This window comes from Myotis brandtii, unplaced genomic scaffold (assembly GCF_000412655.1).
Source record: "Myotis brandtii unplaced genomic scaffold, ASM41265v1 scaffold311, whole genome shotgun sequence".
In the NCBI taxonomy this organism is placed as follows: Eukaryota; Metazoa; Chordata; class Mammalia; order Chiroptera; family Vespertilionidae; genus Myotis; species Myotis brandtii.
Window position 1 is genome coordinate 3873978 of NW_005361913.1, and position 24903 is coordinate 3898880.

The 24903-nt window shown below is 41.8% G+C and overlaps 1 protein-coding gene across 6 annotated transcripts in view; it reads right to left on the reverse strand.

The window, feature by feature from the left end:
- The window catches only part of CDKAL1 (CDK5 regulatory subunit associated protein 1-like 1), a 645197-nt gene that overhangs the window by 122931 nt on the left and 497363 nt on the right, over positions 1-24903 (reverse strand). For 5 of the 6 annotated variants that reach the window (XM_005869973.2, XM_005869971.2, XM_005869975.2 and 2 more), the window contains exon 13: positions 2243-2305. The exons of the other annotated variant lie outside the window; for it this stretch is intronic. In XM_005869973.2, the coding sequence (XP_005870035.1) occupies positions 2243-2305 (63 nt within the window). The remainder of the gene's footprint in view (positions 1-2242; positions 2306-24903) is intronic. 6 annotated transcript variants of the gene reach the window in all.

The window sequence follows — 24903 nt, forward strand, 5'->3', positions numbered from 1 at the left end:
TACTCTACCCACTCCCCTCCTTGAATTCTTTTTGAAAACAAATCCAACACAGCCTATATTTTATTTTATAAAAGCTTTAATTTATGATTTATGTACATATTTAACCTAAAGATCACTTGACAAATTATATTAAGCATGGCGTGTTTTAACCAACTTTAACTACCCCTTTAAGTATTTTACACTAAAACCTATCTGCCTAGAAAACTAATTTGTTTGAATATAATTGGTTAATTAAAATGATAAAGTAACTTGAATCATAACCCTCTATTATTTTATTTATGGGGGGTGGGGGGGGGGAAAGAAACATTCTGAGGTTGAGAAAATAGTGTATGTCATGCAGTCCCTGTGATTTTCATCTTTGTGGACACTGATCAACAAGAGACAAGGTTAAAAGTAATACAGCTGGACTTGTCTGGATGGAGCTTAGAAAAATGGGAGGAGGCTACTGAGGGGCAGGAGAGCTGCCTAGCAGGAAACTTTTCCCTTTTCCTTCACCACACAGACAGAATAAATCAGAATGCCAATAGGCCAAACCTTGGAAGCTTCAAAAATCACTCATAGGCAGTCCAGTTACTTATAATAATTTATTACAGATCTTAAAGCAAAGATCAAAAGGAACTCCATCTAGCATTTATATTCAATTCCTCGTTGCCTGATGACTAATTTGTAGAGGAATGAAGTCTTCACAAGGGAAGCCAAAATAATCTGAGGTGACTTTGATACAATGCCACAAAGGATATGAAGAGGAAGCCGGTAGAAGCTGCAAATGGCCAAGTTCCATTAAGAGTTCTAATAAAAGAATAATGGAATTTCCCTTAACTGTGAATTAAAAAATGTTAGAAGCGGGCAAAATTTAGACAAGTCAGGCAAAACATTTGTCACAGCCTTTTGTTGTTAAATGTTAACTTTAGCCACTGTTGCATTTATGTTCATTACATGGCTTCATCTAAAAAAATGCAACTTTCCCATCAGAAATCTAGCCAATCACATTCCTCTTGCTTCCGTATATTACTTATCAGCCTGCACCTTCCACCTGCATTGTCAGATACTATGTGCTCTCTCAACCTCTTTCAAACAAATGGCCATATTCTGCAAACTGATTGATTTAACTTCAAAAAAGCAACTTGAAATGATATAATTTTTAGTCATGTATATAGCTATGGTCACGTGGAGGAGCATAAACATCTCTTTTAAAAATTTTTGGTGCTTAAGTCAAATTGGTCATGATAGAAACACTAGAAGCTATTGAAATCCTTTCAACTTCTATGAACAACTGGCATGATTTTCCCCTCCTGAATCCAGACATCTTCATATTCTGAGCTGAGGAAAGTAGTTTTCACACTACTTATTTTGGCTAGTTAAAAAATCCCCACCACATGTCTCCCTGTAAATTCATAGATAAAGATTTAAGTTTATATTAGCAATTCGACTGTGCAAATTTTTTGTTTGCTTCTGAAGTCACCTCAGATTAACAGATTTACTGGAATCATACGTGATAAAGAAGTTTTACACAACTCTCAGAAATCTCACAATGTATTTCCCTATGAAGATGTGATATTGAGCATTTTCTTTAAAAACAGTCATACGTGTGTTTTTTAAAAAAGAGTCTGTATCTTTTACAAATATAGTGAAATACTTATAAGTAAAGATGTCTGGGAATTCTTCAAATACAGGCAGTGGAGAGCTGGGGTTTTAAAGAATCAGAGCTGGCCATGGGCACATAAAGCTGTGGGACGGATGGGTAGGGGTCCCTACACAATTTGGTCTTCTGTGTAGCAAAACTATTGGCAGTGGATATTTCACATATAATGCTATGCACTGTTTTTCGCTAGGGTTTTTATTCGGAAAATAGCTTTCCATCAGGAGCAATGGAGAACCAAGAACTGGCAGTTAATATTTCAACTATCTGTACCAATCAAAAAGCCAAGTCCATCACGACACTGTTTGGTAAGAAAAGAAAAAAAACAACCAAACAAAAAAACACCCCAAAACCTATCTTTGCAGTCTTTGAGATTTCAGTGACAATATGTAACTAGATTTTAATGTGAATAAAATACAATTATTTTAGTTCAAAATACACATTTTCTGGTTTCTTTTAAAGACATAGAGTTGGAAATTAAGATAGAAATAGAAATGGAACTGGTAAGTATACTTTAAAATCACTACATACCAGGGGACATTGTGCCATACATTCAGAAAGACTTCTCTACCACCCAATACGCTAATCACATGCATCTCTTACCTTATGATCATACGGACTGTAAGAGTGAAATACCCGAGAAAGATCTTTTGTTCTTTGCTTTTTCTGTGGAAGAAAACACAGACATCTGAGTTGATAGGTGGCAAAACATACATGTGCACATGTACCTATATGTATATCTATCTCTCTGCATTTATTTCTCTGTCTCTCTATCTGCATTAAGATAATGTGTATTGAGATATTCTTCCTTGTGCAAGGTGAGGGGCTCCAGTGTAAACATGGGACATGTGGATGAAATTAGAAACCAAAGCCACTTGATGGTTATGTGGGTCATTGTCACAGGCCAGCCAGGCCACTTCTTAGAAGGTTGCATAATTACAACATTAAGCATCAAAAACTCTATTTATAGACACATAACTTAGAGACTAAGATGAAAAAAAAAAGGAAAGAAACCTCTGAATTTCACTGTAATATCAATTGCTGTTACTCTAAATCGGGCACTTCATTGTCTATTTAAACAATATACCTCCTTCAGGCCCCAGGTCACAGCTTGGGTCTGTAACTGTTATCTAGTTCAGGTGCCTTGCATGGTTTTCTCATTAATTTAACAAATATTTATTGAGTGCCTGAAATTGGAACTTTTTTCCTGCAATTCATTTCAATTTTTAAATGTAATGATTAGCTTTGCACAAATATCTGCCAGACTGAGAATGAAAGTTTTTGTTTTCTGTTAATCCTCACCCAAGGCTATATAATTTTCCTACTGATTTTTAAAAAGACTGGAAAAGATGGAGGGGGAGAGAGAGAGAGAGAGAGAGAGAGAGAGAGAGAGAGAGAGAGAGAGATGGATGAAAGAGACACATGGATGAGTTGCCTACTGCACATGCCCCGACCCGGGCTGGGATTGGGCCTGCAACCCAGGTACATACCCTTCACCAGGAATCCTTGGGCCAACGCTCTAACCACTGAACAACTGGCCAGGGCATGAGAGTGGAAGGTTGTTTTTTTAAAAATATATTTCATTGTTTTTTTACAGAGAGGAAGGGAAAGGTATAGAGAGAAACATCAATCAGCTGCCTCCTGCACACCCCCTATTGTGGATGTGCCCGCAACCAAGGTACATGCCCTTGACTGGAATCGAACCTAGGACCCTTCAGTCTGCAGGCCGACGCTCTACCCACTGAGCAAAACCGGTTAGGGTGAGTGGAAGATATTTAAAGGATAAATTATGAAAATCCAGCTGCAGAATCAAACAGTATGCATGTTTATTACATTAATAGATATAGCCATACTGCTCCCTTCCCCAAAACACTGTAATTTGCCTTCTCACCCAGAGTGAGTGGAAATTACACCTTAAGTTGGAAATTCTTAATTTCTTTTTTCCATTTAAAGGTTGTAACATTTCTAAATTTATAGAACAGATAAAACATTTTTAAAACAGATATTGAACATCTCCACAGGTGCCTATTATAGAATTTATTTCTTGTACATCATAGAGTTAGAAACTACCACATACTAACATTCCGTCACGAGATTGACCAGTTTGCCCTTAATTCTATCCCTGTGTTGCTTCTGGTTCTACTTTGTTGATTTTAATCCCACTACCAGGTAAATGAGTTCTATCTTCACTTGCCTGGAACCCATTTCCTAGGAAAGTATTTCCTTCCTTTAAATTCCAGTGTCTACCTGAGCGTGTCTGTGATCCCTCCCCAATGCCAGGGAATTAAGCAGATCTCCTAGGTTCCATAGGATCTGCTGCAACCACTTGGCTAAGTATTCAAGTCTGCTATTAATTAAGACCTTGTATCAGAGTCATTTGTACACACTCACAGTTTTCCCATAGATTAGTTTCCCTATTTCAGAACTGTCTTTGGAGCCACAACTCCCCTTGGCAGTCTGTCAAATCACTTGGCCTTGTTTCCACATTCTGAGACCCACTGAGAGTTATCCTCCCTGCCGCTCAGCCAGAATTCCCACCTCCTCTGGTCTATCTCTCAGGTGTGCTTCTGACCATCAAACTCTAAAGTAATTTAACAGTCCTTTTCCCCAGACAGCAGAGATGGATCTCTAACTGATCAGAAACAGTCCTTTGGCTCTAGGAGCTCTGGAATCTGTTCTTGCCACCAAAGTTTTCATTAGTTTATAATTTTCCCTTTCATTCCCATACACCCACTTAGTTGGTATAACAGTTCTTGGCTTATATTTTAATCAGAAGAAAAATGATGGATACTAACACTTCCTTTGGTAAGAAACTTAATTAAAACATGGGAAATTTTTTTTTTTTTTCAGAAAGGAAATTATGCTAGAGAAGATAAACTAGGGAGCAAAGCAGTCTTAAACTTAGGAGGTGTCCCCAGGTCTGTTCAGTCCCAGAGATGGTTGAGCTACCAGCTTGAGTTGGCAATGGGTATGGAACATTTGGAGTTTGCTTTGTGTGCCTTTGTTTGTGGGTTTTGAACCTATTTAGATAGCTAAAGATGCATTTTATTATAAGCTACCTCAAATTATTTGGGGAAGGAAATGGGGTATAAATGATAAATAAACACACTATTCAGATTAGCCCCCAAAGAAGCCAGAGAGGAAAGAATGTTCTTTTTTCTGACAACAATATATTATATACAAATACAGTGAAGTCTTGGCTCTGACTATTGAAGGCTGTATGTATTAGTCCAGCTTACTGAAAATTACTGCTCTTTTTCCTGTGATGTTAGAGTCATATAGCCCAGTGGCATATCTTTTGGGATCCAGAAGAGGGGTTGACAAATGATGGACCATGGGCCAATCCAGCCCACCACCTGTTTCTGTAAATATAGTTTTATTGATACATAGCCACAGACATTCAGTTATGTATTATCTATGAACTAGAGGCCTGGTGCATGAATTCATGCACCAGCGGGGTCCCTCGGCCTGGCCTGCGGGATCAGGCCAAAACCGCCTCTCCAACATCCTCCAAGGGTTCCCGGATTGCAAGAGGGTGCAGGCCAGGCGCCGCCTCTCCAACATCCTCCGAGGGTTCCCGGATTGCAAGAGGGCGCAGGCCAGGCTGAGGGACCCACTGATGCAGAAGGATGCAGAAGGTTGGCCAGTGGGGAGAGACCATGGGAGGGCTCCAGGGCGTGTCCGGCCTGTCTTGCTCAGTCCTGATTGGCTGGACCCCAGCAGCAAGCTAACCTACTGGTTGGAGCATCTGCCCCCTGGTGGTCAGTGCACGTCATAGCAACTGGTCAACCGGTCGACTGTCTGCCCCCTGGTGGTCAGTGCATGTCATAGTGAGCGGTTGAGCAGCCTTAGCATATCATTAGCATATTACTCTTTGATTGGTTGAATGGACGAACAGACAACCTGACACTTAGCATATTAGGCTTTTATTATATAGGATGCTTTCATTCTACCACAGCAGAATTGAGTGGTTACAACAGAGATTGTATGACTCATAAATGCTAAAGTATTTACTATCTAGCCCCTTACAGGAAAAGTTAGCCATCCCTGATCTTGAATGTCTATCTTTGACCATGTCTATGTCTGCTGGTAAGCTCCCCAAACCAAATGAACAACCAATTATCCAGTAAAATTCCTTGTTCTTTTTAATTGCTTAATGAAGACAGTTCAAGAAAGAATCAAAACCTATATCCTGACACATCAAGATGAACAACCAGCAAAATAACCATTAGCTGTCTTGTTTTCAGGATTTTACCTTCTGAGCATTCTATGTTCAGACAGAAAACATAAGTTGGCTGGTGTCTACAGCATGCTGAAATAGACAGGGGACTTTAGGAGCCCTCTGTATTCACATTTTAACTGCTGATGACAGATACTCTGAAAGGACACCCTTTACTAAGTTCTAGCACTAAAGCCATGTAGAGGGTTTCATGTACAAATAACTATAGAGTGTGACCATTATTGCCAGTGAGCCAGTTTCTCATATGAAGACAATGTTAAGTCTACTATGCTACAAAATAGGCTTGTTGAGCCTTGCTAGTTTTAACTGAAACCAAAAGCTGAGCCAAAAACAGAATAATTAGGTATTTTCCTATTGCATCATAGAGTGTGTCTAAATTACCTCCCACTTTTTAGCCTGTTAAAACAAACAGCTCAGTCATGCAACCACCTGTTAATTCTCCAAGTGTTTAAAAAGTAAACATGTTAAACAAGTTGTGTGATGAACCTGTAACGAGGGTGGCCAAAGTACAGTGAGTACATCAGACATCCCTCCCAGAGCTGTCTGAGGCACCTTCAAGTCACCTTGATCATCAATCCCCAGGCCACAGAGATGAGAACTTTTATTAAAAAAGTAACTACATGCCAAGTCCTGAAGTTACGTGGGTTGCAGTTTGTTTTAACAGATGAGGCAGTATGCAAATTTGGTGAAACTTCTAGATTTCTGACAAGCTAACCCTCTGCAGATCTCCATCCTACAAGTACTTCCTCAATTGCTTTTGTACTTCACTCTTCAAGGACAGAGCACACGGCTGACCTCTTTTATACCCATGCTTATACTCCTTTTCAGACAAACCTAAACAAAACTAAAGGCCCCAATCAATGGAGCAGTTCTAATAGTTCAGGGTTCCAGACAATGTAATCATTTTACTTTTAATCAAAGGTATGCATATCTCAGATCTGAAAAAGGCTCTGCATGTGACCAGCCGTGGGCAAACTACGGCCCGCGGGCCGGATCCGGCCCGTTTGAAATGAATAAAACTTAAAAAAAAAAGACCGTACCCTTTTATGTAATGATGTTTATTTTGAATTTATATTAGTTCACACAAACACTCCATCCATGCTTTTGTTCCGGCCCTCCGGTCCAGTTTAAGAACCCATTGTGGCCCTCGAGTCAAAAAGTTTGCCCACCCCTGGAATAGACATTTTGAAGATGAGGTTATACCATCAATTAAATTGTAACAATATCCTCCAATTTAACTTCTCCTGGTTCCCCAAACTAATTCAATGCTTTCTGTGCTCATTCTCTACTTGTAGATTAAAGCTTTCTCAAATAAAATAGTATTGTAAGGCAAAACAATAACACTATGGACTTCATTTCTACATATGGATTTTCAAAAAGTGATAAAACCTACATATGAGCTTTCAGAGAGTTTGATATGCTTACACTATATTATTATAATAAAATATAAAGGTTTCAGCAAGACTTCATCATACTTGGTGGTAAGCAGCCAAAATAGCAGGATTGAGTTTCATTGTACTAACTTCCAGTTTTCTGCTGCACATGTCAGAGCCATGGAAGTCACCATTCTGTCCCAACAACAAGTGACAAACTGAACAGCCTGAAAAGCAACAGCTCTTCCTGGATCCAGGAGAGAGGGGCAGGCACAGGGAAAACTGCAGGCCCAGCACTGGAGACTAACAGGTGAATGCAGGGAATGCAGCTGCCCGGAGCAGAGATGCAGGATGAAGCTGCCACCGGAACCAGCGTACAGGTGGGAAAACCTGAACTGCAGTTAAGGGAATGCTGGAGCTCAGTGCAGACAGCTCAGGAAGTGAAGAACTCCAGGAGAACCCAGTTGTTGGGGAGGGGAGGGAGAAAGGGGCACAATATTGTGAAATTTATCTGCAGAAGCTCAACCAGGTTCCCATAGTAAATATTAAAGAAAAATTCCTGGGCTTCCTTCTGGCAGAGGGAGGGGGAAAGGAAGCATTTTGAAATATACCAGAGTCCTCTGTTCTTCTTAACAAGGCCTGCCCTAGGTGTATAATAATCAGAACAGAACTGACCTGGGGAAGGGAAATCCTGAACTGCAGCCCAACCAACCCCCCTGTCCCAGCTAAGGCTGGGGGAGGGAAAACCTGAGGAGCACTTGCTAAGATCACAGTCCAGAGGCACAGACTCTTTAAAGGACTGAGATCTAGTCACAGGAATAGAGAGAAGGCTTCCTCTCCCCTCCCCTCACCACCACATTGCTCACCTCACCACCACATTGCTCAAAACTAATTTATAGCAGTTCCTTTTAACCAGAATATCATGTCTAGCTATCAAGAAAAATTACAAGGTATAACAAAAGGCAAAAAACACAATTTGAAGAGACAGGGCAAGTATCAGAACCAGACATGGCAGAGATGTTGGAATTATCTGACTGGAAATTTAAAACAATTATGATTAATATGCTAAGGGCTCTAATGGATAAAGCAGACAACAGGCAGGAACAGATGGGCAGTGTAAGCACAGAGATGGAAATCCTAAGAAAGACCCTCCCTGCCCCTCTCCCCGAAAGCTATAGCTAAAAAAAACCTAACAGACACGATAAATGCCTTTATGGGCTTATTCGTAAAAGCCAGAAAACCTTAAGAGGTAACTGAAAGTAACTACAAGGATGTGAACTGATACTCAGGTAGGTCTGAGTTTGCTTGTGGCGTCTTCTATTGTACTTCCTGCAGGGGCAGGCTCCAGGTGTCAGGGGACAGGCATTGCTTGCCCCGTTAAGTTCTGTTTAGAGGGAACATATTATACCGTAGCTTACTGAAGAGTTCAGTTTTTGATAAAAGCCAAAATAAAAGAACTGAGTATGTAGACAGATTATGCATCTATATAAACTGTAAGAAAGTAGCATGAGTACAGGCACACAGAGACAGGGAGGAAAGGTGGGAGCTTTGTTGAATCAAATAAATGATTAAATGATGCAAAATATATGACAGTTTCATCAAAATGATCAAATTTGTGTTTCAGAAAGAGCTTCCTACTGGTATTAGAGACGACGCGTGGAAACAAGGCTAGAGGCCGAAGATGGTGTGAGAGGATGTTGCAGTGGTTCAGAAAAAATAAAAACACACCACATTAAGCTCGGGGCAAGGAAGGTAGGTGGGATGGGTGAGAGAAGCAGCTGGGAGGTAGGATGGACAGCACTTGGTGACCAACTGGACAGGCACACAGGGAGGGAAGAGCAGAGGAAGGCACCACGATTTCTGGCTGAGATTACAGAGGGGAGAAAAGTACCCTGTGCTGATGGAAGGAACCTAAAGAAATCAGATTTGAGGACTGGTCTGAGGAGGGGAATTCAGTTTTGAATATAATGAGTGTGAGGTGGCTGCTGTGAAACATTTGGAGAGAGAATGAGAAGGAAGGTAGAAAGAAGGGAAGGGATGGTGCTAGAAGAGAGACGTGGATCTATTTGTATAATTAAAAGCAGGAGCGGGGATATGATCACCCAGGAGGCACATACAGTGAATGAGATAAGAAGAGAAGACAGAGGTTAAAATCCAAGCAAATAGCAGCTCTCTGACCTTGGGCCAGGTGTCTGCTCAGGTATCTTCATAGGTAAAATGAGGCCGTTGGATTAGGCCAGTAGTGCTTAGCTCTGGTTGCAGGTTAGAATCAGTAGGGCGTCTTTAAAATATACCAGTGCCCCAGTCCTAGTCCCCAGTGGCACTGATTTAACAGGCAAGTCCATTATTTAAATGCTCTTGTGTTTTCCGACATGCAGCTCAAGTTGAGAGCCAGTGGCCGAGAGGATTCCTAAGTTCTCTTCCCATGTCAACCTTTATTGTTCTGGATGGGAACCCACGCCTTTTAGCTCCTGCCATCCTAGATTCTGAATTCTATCAGGCATTTTCCTTCTCAATCTCTCCTTTATGTGTGAAGCTTTGCCTTATTTCCTAACCTCTTCCTCTGCTCAAAAATGGACTCTGGGCAGGAATTCCTCTGAGGCACCCGGGGGCGTTGGCCGAAGAGAACGGCTGCTGTTATCTGTGTAGCTCCCTACTTGGTGAGTGCTTCTGAAAAATAAATGGAAAGCTAATTTAATAAGCCTGCACCTTTATTTTGTTATCAATGTCTAAAACATCAGAAGCTTAATTAAAAGCACTTGACATTATCGGCACTCAATCACAACCCTGCTCGTATAGTGTGAATATTTGGGTTGTGTCCCTGCGGTGATAATGATTCAACATCACCGAGAGAAGGAAGAACAGGTCCCTGGAATTAAAACAAACTTCAAGATTTAGAAATCAATTTAAAAAGTCAATGATGTGAAATATGTTTGGTGATCAAATAACCAAAAATACTTGGGAAAACAGACAAACCCTTCAAAATTTCATCTGCTTTTGCGTTATAAGGCACATGCACCATGTACTTTCACGTTCTCTGGGAAAGAACTGAGGATGGTAGACAAAATTTTGGAAAGTCTGCTCTAACTCTACACATGTTTACACCTCTTCCTTTCTAGTAAGATCTGCGAGATAACTGAAACGACCATACTTGCTGCTGACTCGGACTGTGGTCTTGAATCTCCTTTTCCCCTCCAGTTACAGCAAACTCAAGGAGAGTTTATTTATATCAGGCTCTTTATTTTCTCAAATCTGCACTGGAGGGGGGTGAGGAGGGGGGTGGTGAGTATGGTATGAAAGCATTTCTTAGAGGACATTAAAACAGCAGAATTCTAAGAGTGGAAGTTAGAAAACAGATAAAGTGAATTTGTTCTCCCAACTATAATGGTTTTCACATAAAATAAAGAAGGCAAATGTGGAAATGTACCACTTATTCTCAAACACAGCGGACATCAGTGGGAAACACTTCTTTGCAGCCTTCTGGTTTCTAAAATCACCGTAGTGGCGTTGAAGGTGTACAGGCTCTTGCTACCCACCCGATGTTAATCCAGTCCTGTGCCCAGAGGCATTCGGACACCTTCTGTGCACTGAGGCCATCTCAGCATTCCTTGGTCACTCCTCCCTTATTAGTCAGCTGGTGTTCTGATTCCTCCTATGTTTTTCTGTCCCTGTCCTCAGCCTCTATATCTAAAATCCATTCTCCAACCTCTAAAACTTAGTTATTAATTGAATGACTCATTCATTCATTTGACGCAATTACTGCCCATCATGCTGCAGGGACCATGCTCTGCCCTGGTGAGATGGAAAGCAGGTCACTGGACTCAACAGACCTTACAGTCAATCTGGTGCCAAGAATAAATTACTGTATGGGTGGGCAAAATTAGGTTTACAGTTGTGAGTATGGGACACAGAGCACAGAGTTTATTCTTTTTTTTTTTTGGCATTATCATAAAGTAGCTTTATTAAATTTCTTTACCATCTAAAAAATGATTACAAAAAAGAATACTTCATTTAAGCGTAATACTGTCTTTATGGACATACCGTGGTTGGAAAGTTTAAGGTCATGAATACACGTGAGAAGAGAATGGGGACAAAGGCAGGACCCCCTGTAGCCTCCATGCCAAGCCAATGGGCACCAGGGGAGAGGGGAACAGGGACAAATATGGTGTCAGTGAGCTGCTTGTAGGAGCTTAAAATAAACGCACCCGCTGGCTCCGGGCCAGGACACACAGGCACACAACACGGTACCGCTGCTCAGAGCTGCAGCCTTCCATCAAATACCGTGGACATCCTCAAGCAGCTTTGTTTTTTTTCTCTCCAACTTACACACACACTCTCTCCCTCTCTCTCTCTCCCTCTCTCCGGGGTGCCTCCCTCCTTTGACCATGCAAGCAAGCTCTTTTGTCTTAGGTACAAAATAAAAAAGATTTTGATCCCTTCAAAATCAAAGCAAGCCAGACTCCATCAAGCCAAGAAACCCACTTCTGTAGGAGAGAAGCCAGCGTTCCGCTTTATTGAATGGACACGTGGGCACTCAGGGCCCACTCCCTCCTCCGTGGCCTGGCTCCGACCCTGGCAGTGGGGCTGCCAACTGGCCGGAAGGCAGGACACCTATTAGCCAGGGGTCTCACTCCCCTGCCACAGAGGCACTTTCGGAGGCTCGGAGCCTATCCCTTTTCTTTTTTTGGTTCACAGAAGGAAGGAAAAGGAAAGAAAACTCTGTTGAGGTCCTGGGAACAAAACAGGCCATTAAGGAAACTGTGAGTGTCTGGCGAGCCCCAGTCCAGCAGGCTCTGCTCCAGGCAGCTCCGGAAAGCCTGTAGGTTAAAAAAAAACACACAAAAAAAACCCCCAGCTGGCCCTTGTTTGGTTTTCGGCAAGGCCCTGCCTCTTTAAGTTTGCGCTGGGAGCCCTCTGGGGGCAGCCAATTTTTAATTGTGCACACATGGGGTTCCTGGAGCCGGCCCCAGGCGCTGCCAACACACACATGGCCTGTTTTCTTTCCTTTGAAGAGAGAAATTCTGGAGCCTGAGGAGGATCTGGACGGCCCGTAACCTGGGTTCGAAGCCCAGGGACTCAGCAGCCACTCTGGGAACAGGATTCATTTCCTGTGTCTCCAGGTCTGAAGGATTTTCTAGGAAAATTAATATTTGCTGGGGCCTCCACGTGGGGAGGGGCCGGAGGTCGGGGTAATTTTTTGATATGAACTGCTCACACCTCTTGGCTGCTGAGTCCTGAGGCTCCCCCCGACCTGAACGGGGTCGACGCTGGCAGAAAGCAGAAGAAAGGGCTAAATTTCCTACTCCAGGTGGCAGGGACAGAATCCGTTCTGTGAAGAGACCAAAATTCCCCCAAGAAAGCTGTCTGGGGGGAGTGGACAAAACACTATTACACACCAGACAATTAAATGTGGGGGGGCCAAGGGGAGTTAAGCCACTCCAGACGCCACCCGTGAGTAATAACACTCAAGACTAAAATGAAAATATGCATTTCCAGTGACTTTCAGATTTGGCAACAAGTAATATGATTCCCCCCTTCCCCGATGGTGATTCCAAAATACAATGCGTTTCCCTCTCGCCCTCCTCCATCCATCACTGCCAGTCGATTGTTCTGTGTTCTCCATAAACCCACGCCAGCATCAGCCACTGGCGCCAGTTCCTACGAGAACGTAGCTCCGGTCTGCACTGTGGCTGCTTTGAACTGGGGACGGGAAAAACCCGCGTTAAGCTGGAGTCCTGTCACTGCTGGGAAGCAGGAGAAACCCACTTGCCTGTGGGACTGAGGCCTTGGTGGGTTTGATGGGGTTGGCCAGGGAGGAGGCCGGGACCAGGAACAAGGGAGGAGGGACAGTTCGCTCTGGGGCTGACGGGCCTCAGAGGGGAGGCGCCTCTGGTCCCCCCTCATGGCTACTCTGCTCTTGCTACCCACCCGATGTTAATCCAGTCCTGTGCCCAGAGACATTCGGACACCTTCTGTGCACTGAGGCCATCTCAGCATTCCTTGGTCACTCCTCCTTTATTAGTCAGCTGGTGTTTTGATTCCTCCCATGTTTTTCTGTCCCTGTCCTCGGCCTCTATATCTAAAATCCATTCTCCAAGCTCTAAAACTTAGTTATTAATTGAATGACACATTCATTCATTTGACGCAATTACTGCCCATCATGCTGCAGGGACCATGCTCTGCCCTGGTGAGATGGAAAGCAGGTCTCTGGACTCAACAGACCTTACAGTCAATCTGGTGGCAAGAATAAATTACTGTACGGGTGGGCAAAATTAGGTTTACAGTTGTGAGTATGGGACACAGAGTTTATTCTTGTATTATTATTAATTACTAGAGGCCGGATGCACAAAATTTGTGCACGGGTAGGGTCCCTAGGCCTGGCAGGCGATCAGGGCCAATCTATGTGGCGACCAGCAGGGCAATTGGGGGCCCTCCACTGGCACCTGCCTTGGCTGGCTTGGGGCCTGCGAGCTGGGGGCAGCTCCTGTGTTGAGCATCTGCCCCCTGGTGATCAGTGCGTGTCATAGCAACTGGTCGTTCCACCAGTCATTCCGCTGTTCGGTCAATTTGCATATTAGGCTTTTATTACTACTTACAGTCAACGTAAAACGTATAAATACGTTTCCCGCATACAATGTGTTAACCAGGTACCAGCACACACTAAGTACTCAAATGTTTACTGAATAAATTCTGAAAACTCTGGTATTAACCTATGGTATTAATGCTGCTCACCAAGTGGTTGTGTCAATGAGTGACCTGTTTATGATTCTTACACAGATAACTAAATCAAATACAACTTTATGCTAAAATTATTTTTATAACTAGAATTGGTACTTCAAGATGATAATTGTAATAACTCCAGAAATTGAAACTTGTTTCCCATAGGGTTCTGCTTTTGCATCAATTTCTATTTTATGCATAATTTTTTTTAACATATCTGCTCCCTCATAAAGCTTTCTGAGAAGTTATGTACAGGATAGGGAATGACAGCATCCAGTATCTTTGGGGGATGGAAGAATACCAGGAAAGAACAAAATCAATAGCTATAGATCATGGGTAACATATCTGCTCCCTCATAAAGTTTTCTGAGAAGTTATGTACAGGATAGGGGAATGACAGCATCCAGTATCTTTTGGGGGATGGGAGAATGCCAGGAAAGAACAAAATCAATAGCTATAGATCATGGGTTATCCTTAGCTTTAAAATCAATGAGTAAAGATAATAACCAGTAGCAGTTCAGAATGTAGTCAGATTCATGATTTGCTGTCCATATACTAGACACTAGGTTTTATGACATATAAACACCCAAGAGCATAAGAATAAACATATTCTCCTCTCTTTAGTTACTTTGAAGCTAAGAAGTTTGACAAAGCAAAACAAACAGGTTTTAATCTAATTTCTGTTATATTGTCTTTCTCACAATTGTAGTACATCTAGACCAACTCATAGACACAAGTATTACCCATGCATGAAGAGGTTTCACTTTTATTTCTCAAATTTAAAACATTTCTTTAACATATGACAACATAACTGTTTTCACAGTGATATTTTCAAAAGATTAGCAGTTACTGTGTTAAAACTCAAATTTTCTTCTCTCTAGGTACTGCAGTTTTTTATTTTTGTCTTCAAAGTCTTACTGTGCTATAAATTATTTGAAACTAGGGAGAGGCTGGAAACAAGTGGTTTTATTTACCTTTTCCTACTTGCTTAATAATCATGTCTGAAACCTGTAAGTTATTTTAGTAAGTTTAATTTATACAATTAAACAAAAATCAAAAGTAGGAAGTCATATTAGAGACGTAACTATGAGAGTAATATTTTGCAAGTGGATAAAATAAATGCAGTGTGGGGTTTTCTAATTAGTACCCTGGACTTATATGTGTTTCTGCATTGTTATTAATACTTCTCTTTCTCTTATATATATAGAGATGGGAACATGCCTTTACTGAATCTAACATTCAGTGAGAATGAGTTTGGCACTCAACATTGCGAAAGACAGGGTTGTGCAGGCTGGATCTGCACGAACTCTGTTAGCACTCGGAGCCTCATACCAGCTTCCAGAGGCTAATCTACAGAGCCCTCAAGGGGAAAGAACGAAGAAAGAATGGAGAAAACGAAATTTCTCTGACCCACAGATAAGCTGCTATAGAGTTCTAAAAACTGATCAAAACCAATGCATCTCCTTCATGGCTGTGAATAACCCCTGGTGTCACCCCATTTGAAGAGAAGCTCGAAAATTGTTCTGTGCCAGTTATTGCTGCATCTCTAGATAAGCCCACAACTCGTTTTTATTATGATTCCACGACTGGGACCTGGAAGGTCAGACGTGACAATGTAGGCTTGATAACTCTCCTACTTTCTACATCTAATTTAGCACCTACTGTAAAAAATCATTTCTATCAGCAATGCAACCATCACTGATATCTCTCTCCGTCCCATCACACCAATAATAAGAGTCTAAAATTCATTTCAGGGGTGGCTGGGCTTTTTGACCTATCTTCTCCTCAAGCACTATGTCAAAAACAGACTTATTTTCGTTCCATATATTAAACATACACATTTCCTTTTTCATCTTTGGCCTTTATGATAAAGGAGTCTTTATTTGATAACCAGAAGACAATTTAATATACAGCTCAATCTTCTCCACTCGCCCTTCCTCATGTCACTGCAGACATCGCTCGATTCTTTTTTATGTTGTAGGGCAAGTTTACTACACAGAGGATGAAAATTTCTGAGTTTGGCTCAAAGCCAGCAATCTGTGCAGCCACTGGCAGGAAGGGGACAGGAATGCACGTGTGGGATGTGGGGGGAGGGATGGTGGTTGAGGGCCTAGGAAATTAGAAAAAGGGCAGGCAGGAGGAACATGGATAGCTGAGGTTTCCCCTGTGCCCATTCCAACACCTCAGACAACTCTACTTATTTATAATTCATGTTACAGAAGAGCTTTCAGAGAAATTAACCCATGTTCACAAAGTAGAGAAAAAAAATGCACCAAGTATAGATATCATATGACAGGCCTGGACACTCTAACAAATGAGAAAATAGGTAGGCCTTCTTGGGGGCTAAAGTACTGCTACCCCACCATCCAGGCTCTCCATTCTATGGAGGTCTATGCCCATCTAATTCCTGAGAGGGCTGTCCATCAGCCCTGGGATCCTGCCCTCACAGCCCCGTCAATCTTCCTCTCCTCCCCTCTCCTCCCCTCCCCTCCCTTCCCTTCCCTCTTTAGCAGTGAAGAGCTAAGCATCTTATTGTGTATGTTGTATGCTTTCTGCTTCAAATTGGGAGAAGAGCCTAAGGTATTTAAAAAAGACCTGTAGGTTTAACATACATGCAAAATAATAAGTGTCTTAGAAAAAGCTGAATACACCACCTGACCGTGATCATATTAAAGGAATTATGCTAAAAGTAACTTGAATCAATGTCAACATCCAAACATTTTTTGACATTTATATAGTGTTTCACATTTTCAAAGTGTTCATAACTATAGTTTAATGATAAGCATTCATCCATTCACTCAAAGATTTACTGAATGTCTGCGCTATACATTTTATTAGCAATTACAGTTGACCCTAGAACAATGTGGATTTGAACTTGTGTTTTAACATGTTATTTTTTAAAAAAACACTACTTTTTGTTTTCTTAAACGGAAACATCAAATAACGGGTTCTGAACCTTTCGTGGGATAAGAATCCTATAAAAACCAATGAGTCCCTCCCCCAGGAAACACATTTGTATAGACTCTTCCACTGTCCGCACAACCCCAGCTGGTTGCCAGAGCCTTGGAAACCTATGGATGGGCTGAACCAGGTGCAGAAACTCCTGCGTGGCTTTACATTCCTTCAAGACTCTCCTCAAGGCCTGGGGATTTGGGAACATTCATCTTAGCCCTTAATGAACTTATAAAGAATGCTGGTTACTCTTTTTTGTTTTTATCCTTTTAAAAGTATTAAAAAAGCCAACAACCCTAAATGCTACAATTTTAATTTCCAGCAGCGCCATATGTAGTCAGGATGCATAAAGCATAACACTGTCTCCACAAAAGACGATATAGAAGGTATCATTTGACACTCTGTAATCATATTGTTGAGACTGAGTAACATATTCCAATCCTAGCCAAAAACAGTGTTGTAGAGCCACGCATTAATGAAAGAAATTAGTAAGCAGTAACACAGTCCCTAACCTTTAAACAAGTTATACTCTATATCTTGCTCTTAGGTTGGTTGTTTGGAATCAGGCTGCACTTCTTTCACTATAAATAATGACTATATTCTGATAGAACTTACATTCTCCCAAAACCCCAACCAATAAAAAAAAATTGCAACCAATTATTTAATCTAGATCATGTGTGTTCCTTCAACTGTACTTAAGTACCATTTATGAACTGCTTTCATGAATCCTTTTCCAGTTTCACGTCACATGGCGTTAATCTGTAGCATTCTCTTTTGTTCTGCCCCAGATTTCTGTGAGCACAGGTTCTGGAAGTACTATCTTGGTTCTTGACCTGTTTTTCTCTCTTAGTTTATATGAAGCATATACACTAATCAGATATTCAAGTTCTCATGAATAAGCCAACTTCTCAAAGTTAGTGTCTCTATCCAGCTTCTTCTGCAATTAAGTGGTCAGCCTATAGTTAATCTTTTATTCCCTTCCACAAGCACTCATTGTTGGAATCTGCTGTCTACAAGGAAATGTCCTAAAATGGCTGTTCTACTGTGGACAGGAAGTAGGCCAGTCAGGTGACACTAATCACTGTGCACATGGATCCTACTCAGGACCAGGGATGGCTTTAGGATATCTATGTACGAAAAAAACATATTACCATTTGGGGGCAAATTAGGTTTTAGCTTGAGAGTGCGTGTGTGTGTGTGTGATAAATATTTTATACATACAAAAATCAGATTCTTATAAAAAGGTTAAGAAGCACTGGCCTAGATTGGGGATAGATGAAGGTCTCTTATAAACTACTCATTTGGTGTCCATGGAAGCCAACATTCTTTAAGTATTTGGTGTGTTGGGAGGACCAGCTGAGCACTCTGTGGGAGGGAGCAGACAGTAACAAGTAGTGGTTTCATAAATATTATATTCATACAAAAATCAGATTCTTATAAAATGGTTAAGAAGCACTGGCCTAGATTGGGGATAGATGAAGGTCTCTTATAAACTACTCATTTGGTGTCCATGGAAGCCAACATTCTTTAAGTATTTGGTGTGTTGGGAGGACCAGCTGAGCACTCTGTGGGAGGGAGCAGACAGTAACAAGTAGTGGTTTCCTAGCCTGTTCACTCCACCACGCAAACCAAAAGACCTGAGGAGACCTGGGTGCCCTCTCTAAAACACAGTGCATCAAGCATATCCTTCGGGGGTCTGAAGCCCCATTGCAGGTAGCTTCTCACAGAGCTAGTTACAAGCTGCATACAGTCCCTCTCCCTTGAAGCGTTCTAATAAAAAGTGGTCCCCATCTCAATTAATGAGCAAGAGAGTCAGAAGGCCAAAGGTTCAGAATACCCTCCCAATCAATGCCTGACACATACATCTTTCCTGAAAAGGATTTTTGAGGACAATGACTTCCAGGTCTAGCAAGATAGTTAAGAATTAAAGATGAGTTACTATGATATTCTTAAATATTTGTAAATTTCCTCAAAGTTTTTGTTCTTTTCTACTCCTGTTGCCAATAGAGATTAGCCAAAAAATCAAAGTGCAAAAGGACTTTGGGCACAGCAAGGAAGAGCTAAAACCCTACACCTTATTTGTAGCCAGTCTTGAGATGAAAAAAAAACACACACAAAAAAACATGGGGACTGTTGGGAAAGCAAAGTGGAATGCCTCAGGTAGCTTCTCATAGAGCTAGTTACAAGCCGCATACAGTCCCTCTCCCTTGAAGCGTTCTAATAAGAAGTAGTCCCCGTCTCAATTAATGAGCAAGAGAGTCAGAAGGCCAGAGGTTCAGAATACCCTCCCAATCAATGCCTGATGCATACATCTTTCCTGAAAAGGATTGAGGACAATGACTTCGAGGTCTAGCAAGATAGTTAAGAATTAAAGATGAGTGACTATGATATTCTTAGACATTTGTAAATTTCCTCAAAGTTTTCGTTCTTTTCTACTCCTGTTTCCAATAGAGATTAGCCAAAAAATCAAAGTGAAAAAGGACTTTGGGCACAGCAAGGAAAAGCTAAAACCCTACACCTTATTTGTAGCCAGTCTTGAAATGAAAGAAAACATGGGGACTGTTGGGAAAGCAAAGTGGAATGCCTGGGAGCAGGCTAGACCCTAACCACTTACAGACACCCCTTCAAACAGCTGGAACAGGACTGGTGTTTGCCAATGGTGCCCTGTGTGTTCACCCATTTGGGCCCAACCATGGATGAAACATTGGGGAAATCATTTTACCTCACCAAACCTCAGTGAGCACAGATTTCTACATCTTTAAAGTTGCCATGCTGGTTAAAGCATTTTGCCTTTAAATGAATAAAATTTTGGCTCTAAAATTCTATACATGTAAAATAGGAATTGAGGATTCTGTATTTTAATGAAGGCTCTTACAGCTTTATTTTAGGCACTGCTTTCCTTTCTCCCTTGCCACCACAGTTTATTATAGTCAGAGTGGCTAGGAGTCAGAGTATAGACACAGAATGCTTGATTTTAGCTCGGAACTCCACCACTGGCTGTGTGATGGAGCAGTTATTTACACTCTTTGTGTTTTAGTTTCCTCTAGTGTAAAATGGGCATAAGAATAATTATTATCCAGGGCTGTTGTTAAGATTAAATGAATCGATATATTTGAAGCCCCAAGAGAATGCCTGGCACCTGGTGAGTACTACATATGGTAGAAACTACAGCTCCATCGAGTCGACGTGTCACAGGAGTCTTCCCTCCAAGTCTCTCACTCATTCTTTCCTGCATTCTCTCATATTTGCCATCAGTGCTTAGACCTCTTGACCTCATAGACACACTATTTTTACCCTCTTAGTTCCTGCCTGCACCTTCTTCTACTTTGATGCATCCTGCACACTGTTCCAATTTCATCTTCCTAAAATACTACTGAAATTGTGTCACTCTAGAAGAGACAGCTAAACAATGGATGCTGCCTACGGAGTACAGTAATATGCTTCTGGTGGCTCAGCGTGTGGTCATTATCTAGGAACAGGCCCAAGGGCTAATGAGGTTGTGAGTCCTGATGTGATTACAGAGTCCATATTCCCCTGACTGGCCCCAAACCACCTGATAAAGGTCTTTCCCATTATTCACTGAGAACCCTGCATCTCAGAAGAGCTAAACTTCTTCACATTTTCTAGAAACCATCCTATTTTTCATACAGTGAAAAGCTAAGCTTTTTAAAAGTTCCTTTTTTGGACAGTGGCCTTGACCGTCTCACTCATGAGCCTCTAAGTTTTACAGCCCTTTGTGTCACTCTTACAGCATTGGAAACACACTGCCATTTATATCATCTTTTTCTTCCTTCCTGAGTACATGCTCTCTGAGAGTAAGGAACACTTAGGAGTCATCCTGACACGTTGTGGTGTAGCAGCCAGTTCCGGCCCTTGCATAGAGGGGCTGATCTGATACTAGGTAAATTAATTAATGTTATCCTAACTGTAGTTTTAACTATGATTTTTAACATTGCAGTAGTTCTGATTGCCAAAATGGTCAAGAGACTTAAATTGCTCCCCAAAGCCATGTTTTTGGTCCTTCTGGGCACCAGGACTGCTGTGGTTATAAACGCAGGTGAGACGTGCTAGCCGAGTCTTCTTCCAACTTCCAATCTACCCCGTATTGCCGCTAACAGAAGATAAAATAAAATTAAACTACTTCACAGTGGTCTTTAAGTTCCTTGATGGGATAGCAAATCATCTATTTGGATAAACTTTTAAACCTTGAGGGAACACACTGATTTTCATTTTAATAACATTTCACTGATCTCCATTAACTTGGTAGGAAGAATGTGGAGGGCAGCTCCTTGAGACCTCTGGCTCCTGGGGATCTCTGACACTTAACATCAGCTACTGGGAGGAGATCATCAATTACTGCTTTGCATTAACTCTGTAATGGCCTAGTGATACCAATAATGTTTATGTGTTAGATTCCAAAACCAACTGCAATTTACACGTGGATTTCCTCCTCCATAGTTTTTATATTTGTTTGTCCTAAAGTAACAAGTTCAAAGCTCCCAGAAAGTAGTTTGAGAGGCTATTTTGTGGTTTTCCCAGATAATAAAGGTTAAGAGGCAAGGCAGTACAGGAATATAGACTGCACGGAAAGTATTTTTTACTTCAATAGTGTGCCTTGATACTGAGTAATATCCAGACAGAATTGGTGAGGATCATAGTGTTTTAGGATAAAATTAAGTTCATGACCTATGAATTACTCCTAAAATTAGATATTTCATCCATGACTTTGTGGTTTTCCCAGATAATAAAGGTTAAGAGGAAAGGCAGTACAAGAATGTAGACTGCATGGAAAATATTTTTTACTCCAATAGTGTGCCTTGATACTGAGTAATATCCAGATAGAGTTGGTGAGGATCATAGTGTTTTAGAATAAATATTAAGTTCATGATCTATGAATTACTCCTAAAATTAGATATTTCATCCATGAGTTTTCCTAGCTGCTCTTGACCCAACACAAGTTTTTGATCTGCATACTTTTTGAAGATGAAACTTCTACATGTACTACCTGCTGTGTAAATATTACAGGGACTTCAGTGAAATAAATTTCTGCCTTTCCAATTTCAGTTTCCCATGTCACTGCACTCAATTTAAAGTATCTTATTTAAAAATATATAGTCTAAGAATGAAAAACTGTTAAGATAATTCAAAGATTTAGCATAGATTAAAACAAAGATATAAAAAATCATTTAGGCTATGTAGTTGTGACAGTTTAAGCCATCGTAAAATTGAAAATGTCAACTAAATCACTAAGATTTTTGAGTTTTCAAGGCCTATGTTTTCTTTCTTCTATGATCCAATTAAATACTTGGGATTAAAAGTTATGCTAAAAATGGATAACTATACAGTGAAGAAACCAGATAATGCCTTAACCAAATAATAAAAATTAACATCACCAATAAGGGGCAAAAGTGCATGTGCCTCCAGATGTGGTATCATTTATTTAGTTTCCCAGGGAAAAGCTTATAATATAAATCAAATCATAAAAACTAAAGCCCAAATTGAGGGTCATTTCATAAAATAACTGGCCAGTATTCTCAAAAAATGTCAATATATCAGGAAAGATAAAGCTCAGGTGAAGATTCTGCACTTCTCAGACCATCTTGGGAGAGTGAGGAATTGTTGCTGTGGGTTTGGCAGCCAGATTTTGGAAGCAAGGCAAGTGTAAGAAACTGAAGTGGCATTAAATGATGACTATCAGTGGCTGTACCTCTTTTGGAATCAATCAAACAAAGTTATACTTGTATAGATTGTCAAAAAAATAAAAGGGCTTGCTTCCCCGTCCTAGGAGCAGCAACCACGTGAGCAGCCCGACCCGTCCGAGAAGCAGCAGCCATACGAGCAGTCTGCCCACGTCTGAGGAGTGGCAGCCCCGCGAAGCCCACTCCCATCCGAGGAGCAGCAGCTGTGCACAGCCCGCACCCTGCACCAGTTCGAGGAGCAGCAGCTGTGCAAGCAACCTGCCCTCATCCAAGCAGCAGCAGCTGCACGAGCAGCCTGCCCCAATCCGAGAAGCAGCAGCTGTGTGAGCGGCCCGCCCCCATTCGAGGAGCAGCAGTTCTGCGAGCAGCCCATCCCCACTCGAGGAGCAGCAGCAGCCCACCCCTGTCTGAGGAACAGCAGCAGCAGCCCCCCCTCTGAGGAGCAGCAGCCACACGAGCAGACCGCCCACGTCCGAGGAGCAGCAGCCCTGCGCAGCCCACACCGGTCCGAGGAGCAGAGCCACACATAGCCTGCACCTGGCTGATGAGCAGCAGTCGGGTGAGTAGCCCGTCCCCGTCCGAGGAGCAGCAGCCACGCGAGCAGCCCACCTCCGTCCAAGGAGCAGCAGCCTTGCAATCAACCAGCCCCTGTCCAAGGAGCAGTAGCCTCACAAGCAGCCCGCCCCATCAGAGTAACAACAGCAGGGTGTAGCCAGCCCCCATCCAAGGAACAGCAGCCACTTGAGCAGTCCGCCCCAGTCCAAGGAGTAGCAGCTGCATGCAGCCTGCCCCTATCCAAGGAACAACAGCCTTGTGATCAGCACACCCTCTGTCTGAGGAACAGCAGCTGTGCGAAAAGCCTCTCCCCACCAGCCAGAGGAGCCACCATGGCTGTGAACAGCACCCACCAGAGGAGCTGCTGCCAACTGAGGACCACCTGCTACCGCAACTGCCCGAGGAGCAACTGTAGCCTGAGGAGCCACTGCCACCCAAGGAGCAGCCCCTGAACGACTCAACTTCTAGATCTGTCAGTGAGATCAAACATGGGTAGACAATGAAACCCCCAAAGGAAAGAAAAGGAGGACTTGCCAGAAAAGCAGCTAAGTGAAACAGAGGCATGCAATATGTCAGAAAAAGAATTGAGACTAAGGGTCCTAGAGTGCATAAACTGGATGGAGGAAAAAAGCAACAACTTATGCAAGAATCAAGAAGAAATGGATGAAAAAATCAACAATTTATGTAAGAATCAAGAAAAAATGAAGAGTGATATAACTGCAATAAAAAACACCATGGAAAGTTTCAATAGTAGACTAGGGGAAGCGGAGGACTGAATTAGCGAATTAGAAGACAGGGAAGCAAAACACACCCAAACTGAACTGCAATTGGAGAAACAAATTAAAAGACAGGAGGAGAGCCTAAGGGAGCTATGGAACAACATGAAACGAAACAACATATGAATAATAGGGGTACCAGAACAACAGGAAGAGGAACAAGGCTTAGAAAACCTACTCGAAGAAATATTGTCCAAAAACTTCCTTGATGTGGAGAAGAAAAAATTCACACAAGCACAGAGTCCCAAACAAGATAAACCCAAAAAGAATCACACCAAGACACATCATAATTATGATGGCAAATGTTCAGGACAAAGAGAGAATCTTAAAGGCTGCAAGAGAGAGACAGAAAGTTCTATACAAGGGATCTCCCATTAGATTATCAAATGATTTCTCAACAGAAACACATCAGGCCAGAAAAGAATGGAAGGAAATTTACAACGTGATGCAAAGCAAGGGACTGAATCCAAGAATACTTTATCCAGCAAGGCTATCATTCAAAATTGGAGGGGAAATAAGGAGCTTCACAGACAAAAAAAGGCTAAGGGAGTTTATTACTACCAAATCAGCAATGCAAGAAATGCTAAAGGGACTGGTATAAAAAGAAGAAATAAAAAGGTAAGAAAGAACACAGGCACAAAAAATAAAAATGGCTACAAACAAGTACTTTTCAATAAAAACTTTAAATGTAACTGGACTAAATGCTCCAATCAAAAGACATCGAGTGGCTGAATGGGTAAAAAAAACATGACCCATATATATGCTGTCGACAAGAAACCCACCTCAGAATAAGGGACTTACACAGACTGAAAGTAAAGGGATGGAAAAATATCTTTCAGGCAAATGGAAATGAAAAAAAGCTGGGATAGCAATACTTATATGTGACAAAATAGACCTCAAAGTGAAGGCCATAACAAGAGATAAGGAAGGCCACTTCATAATACTAAAGG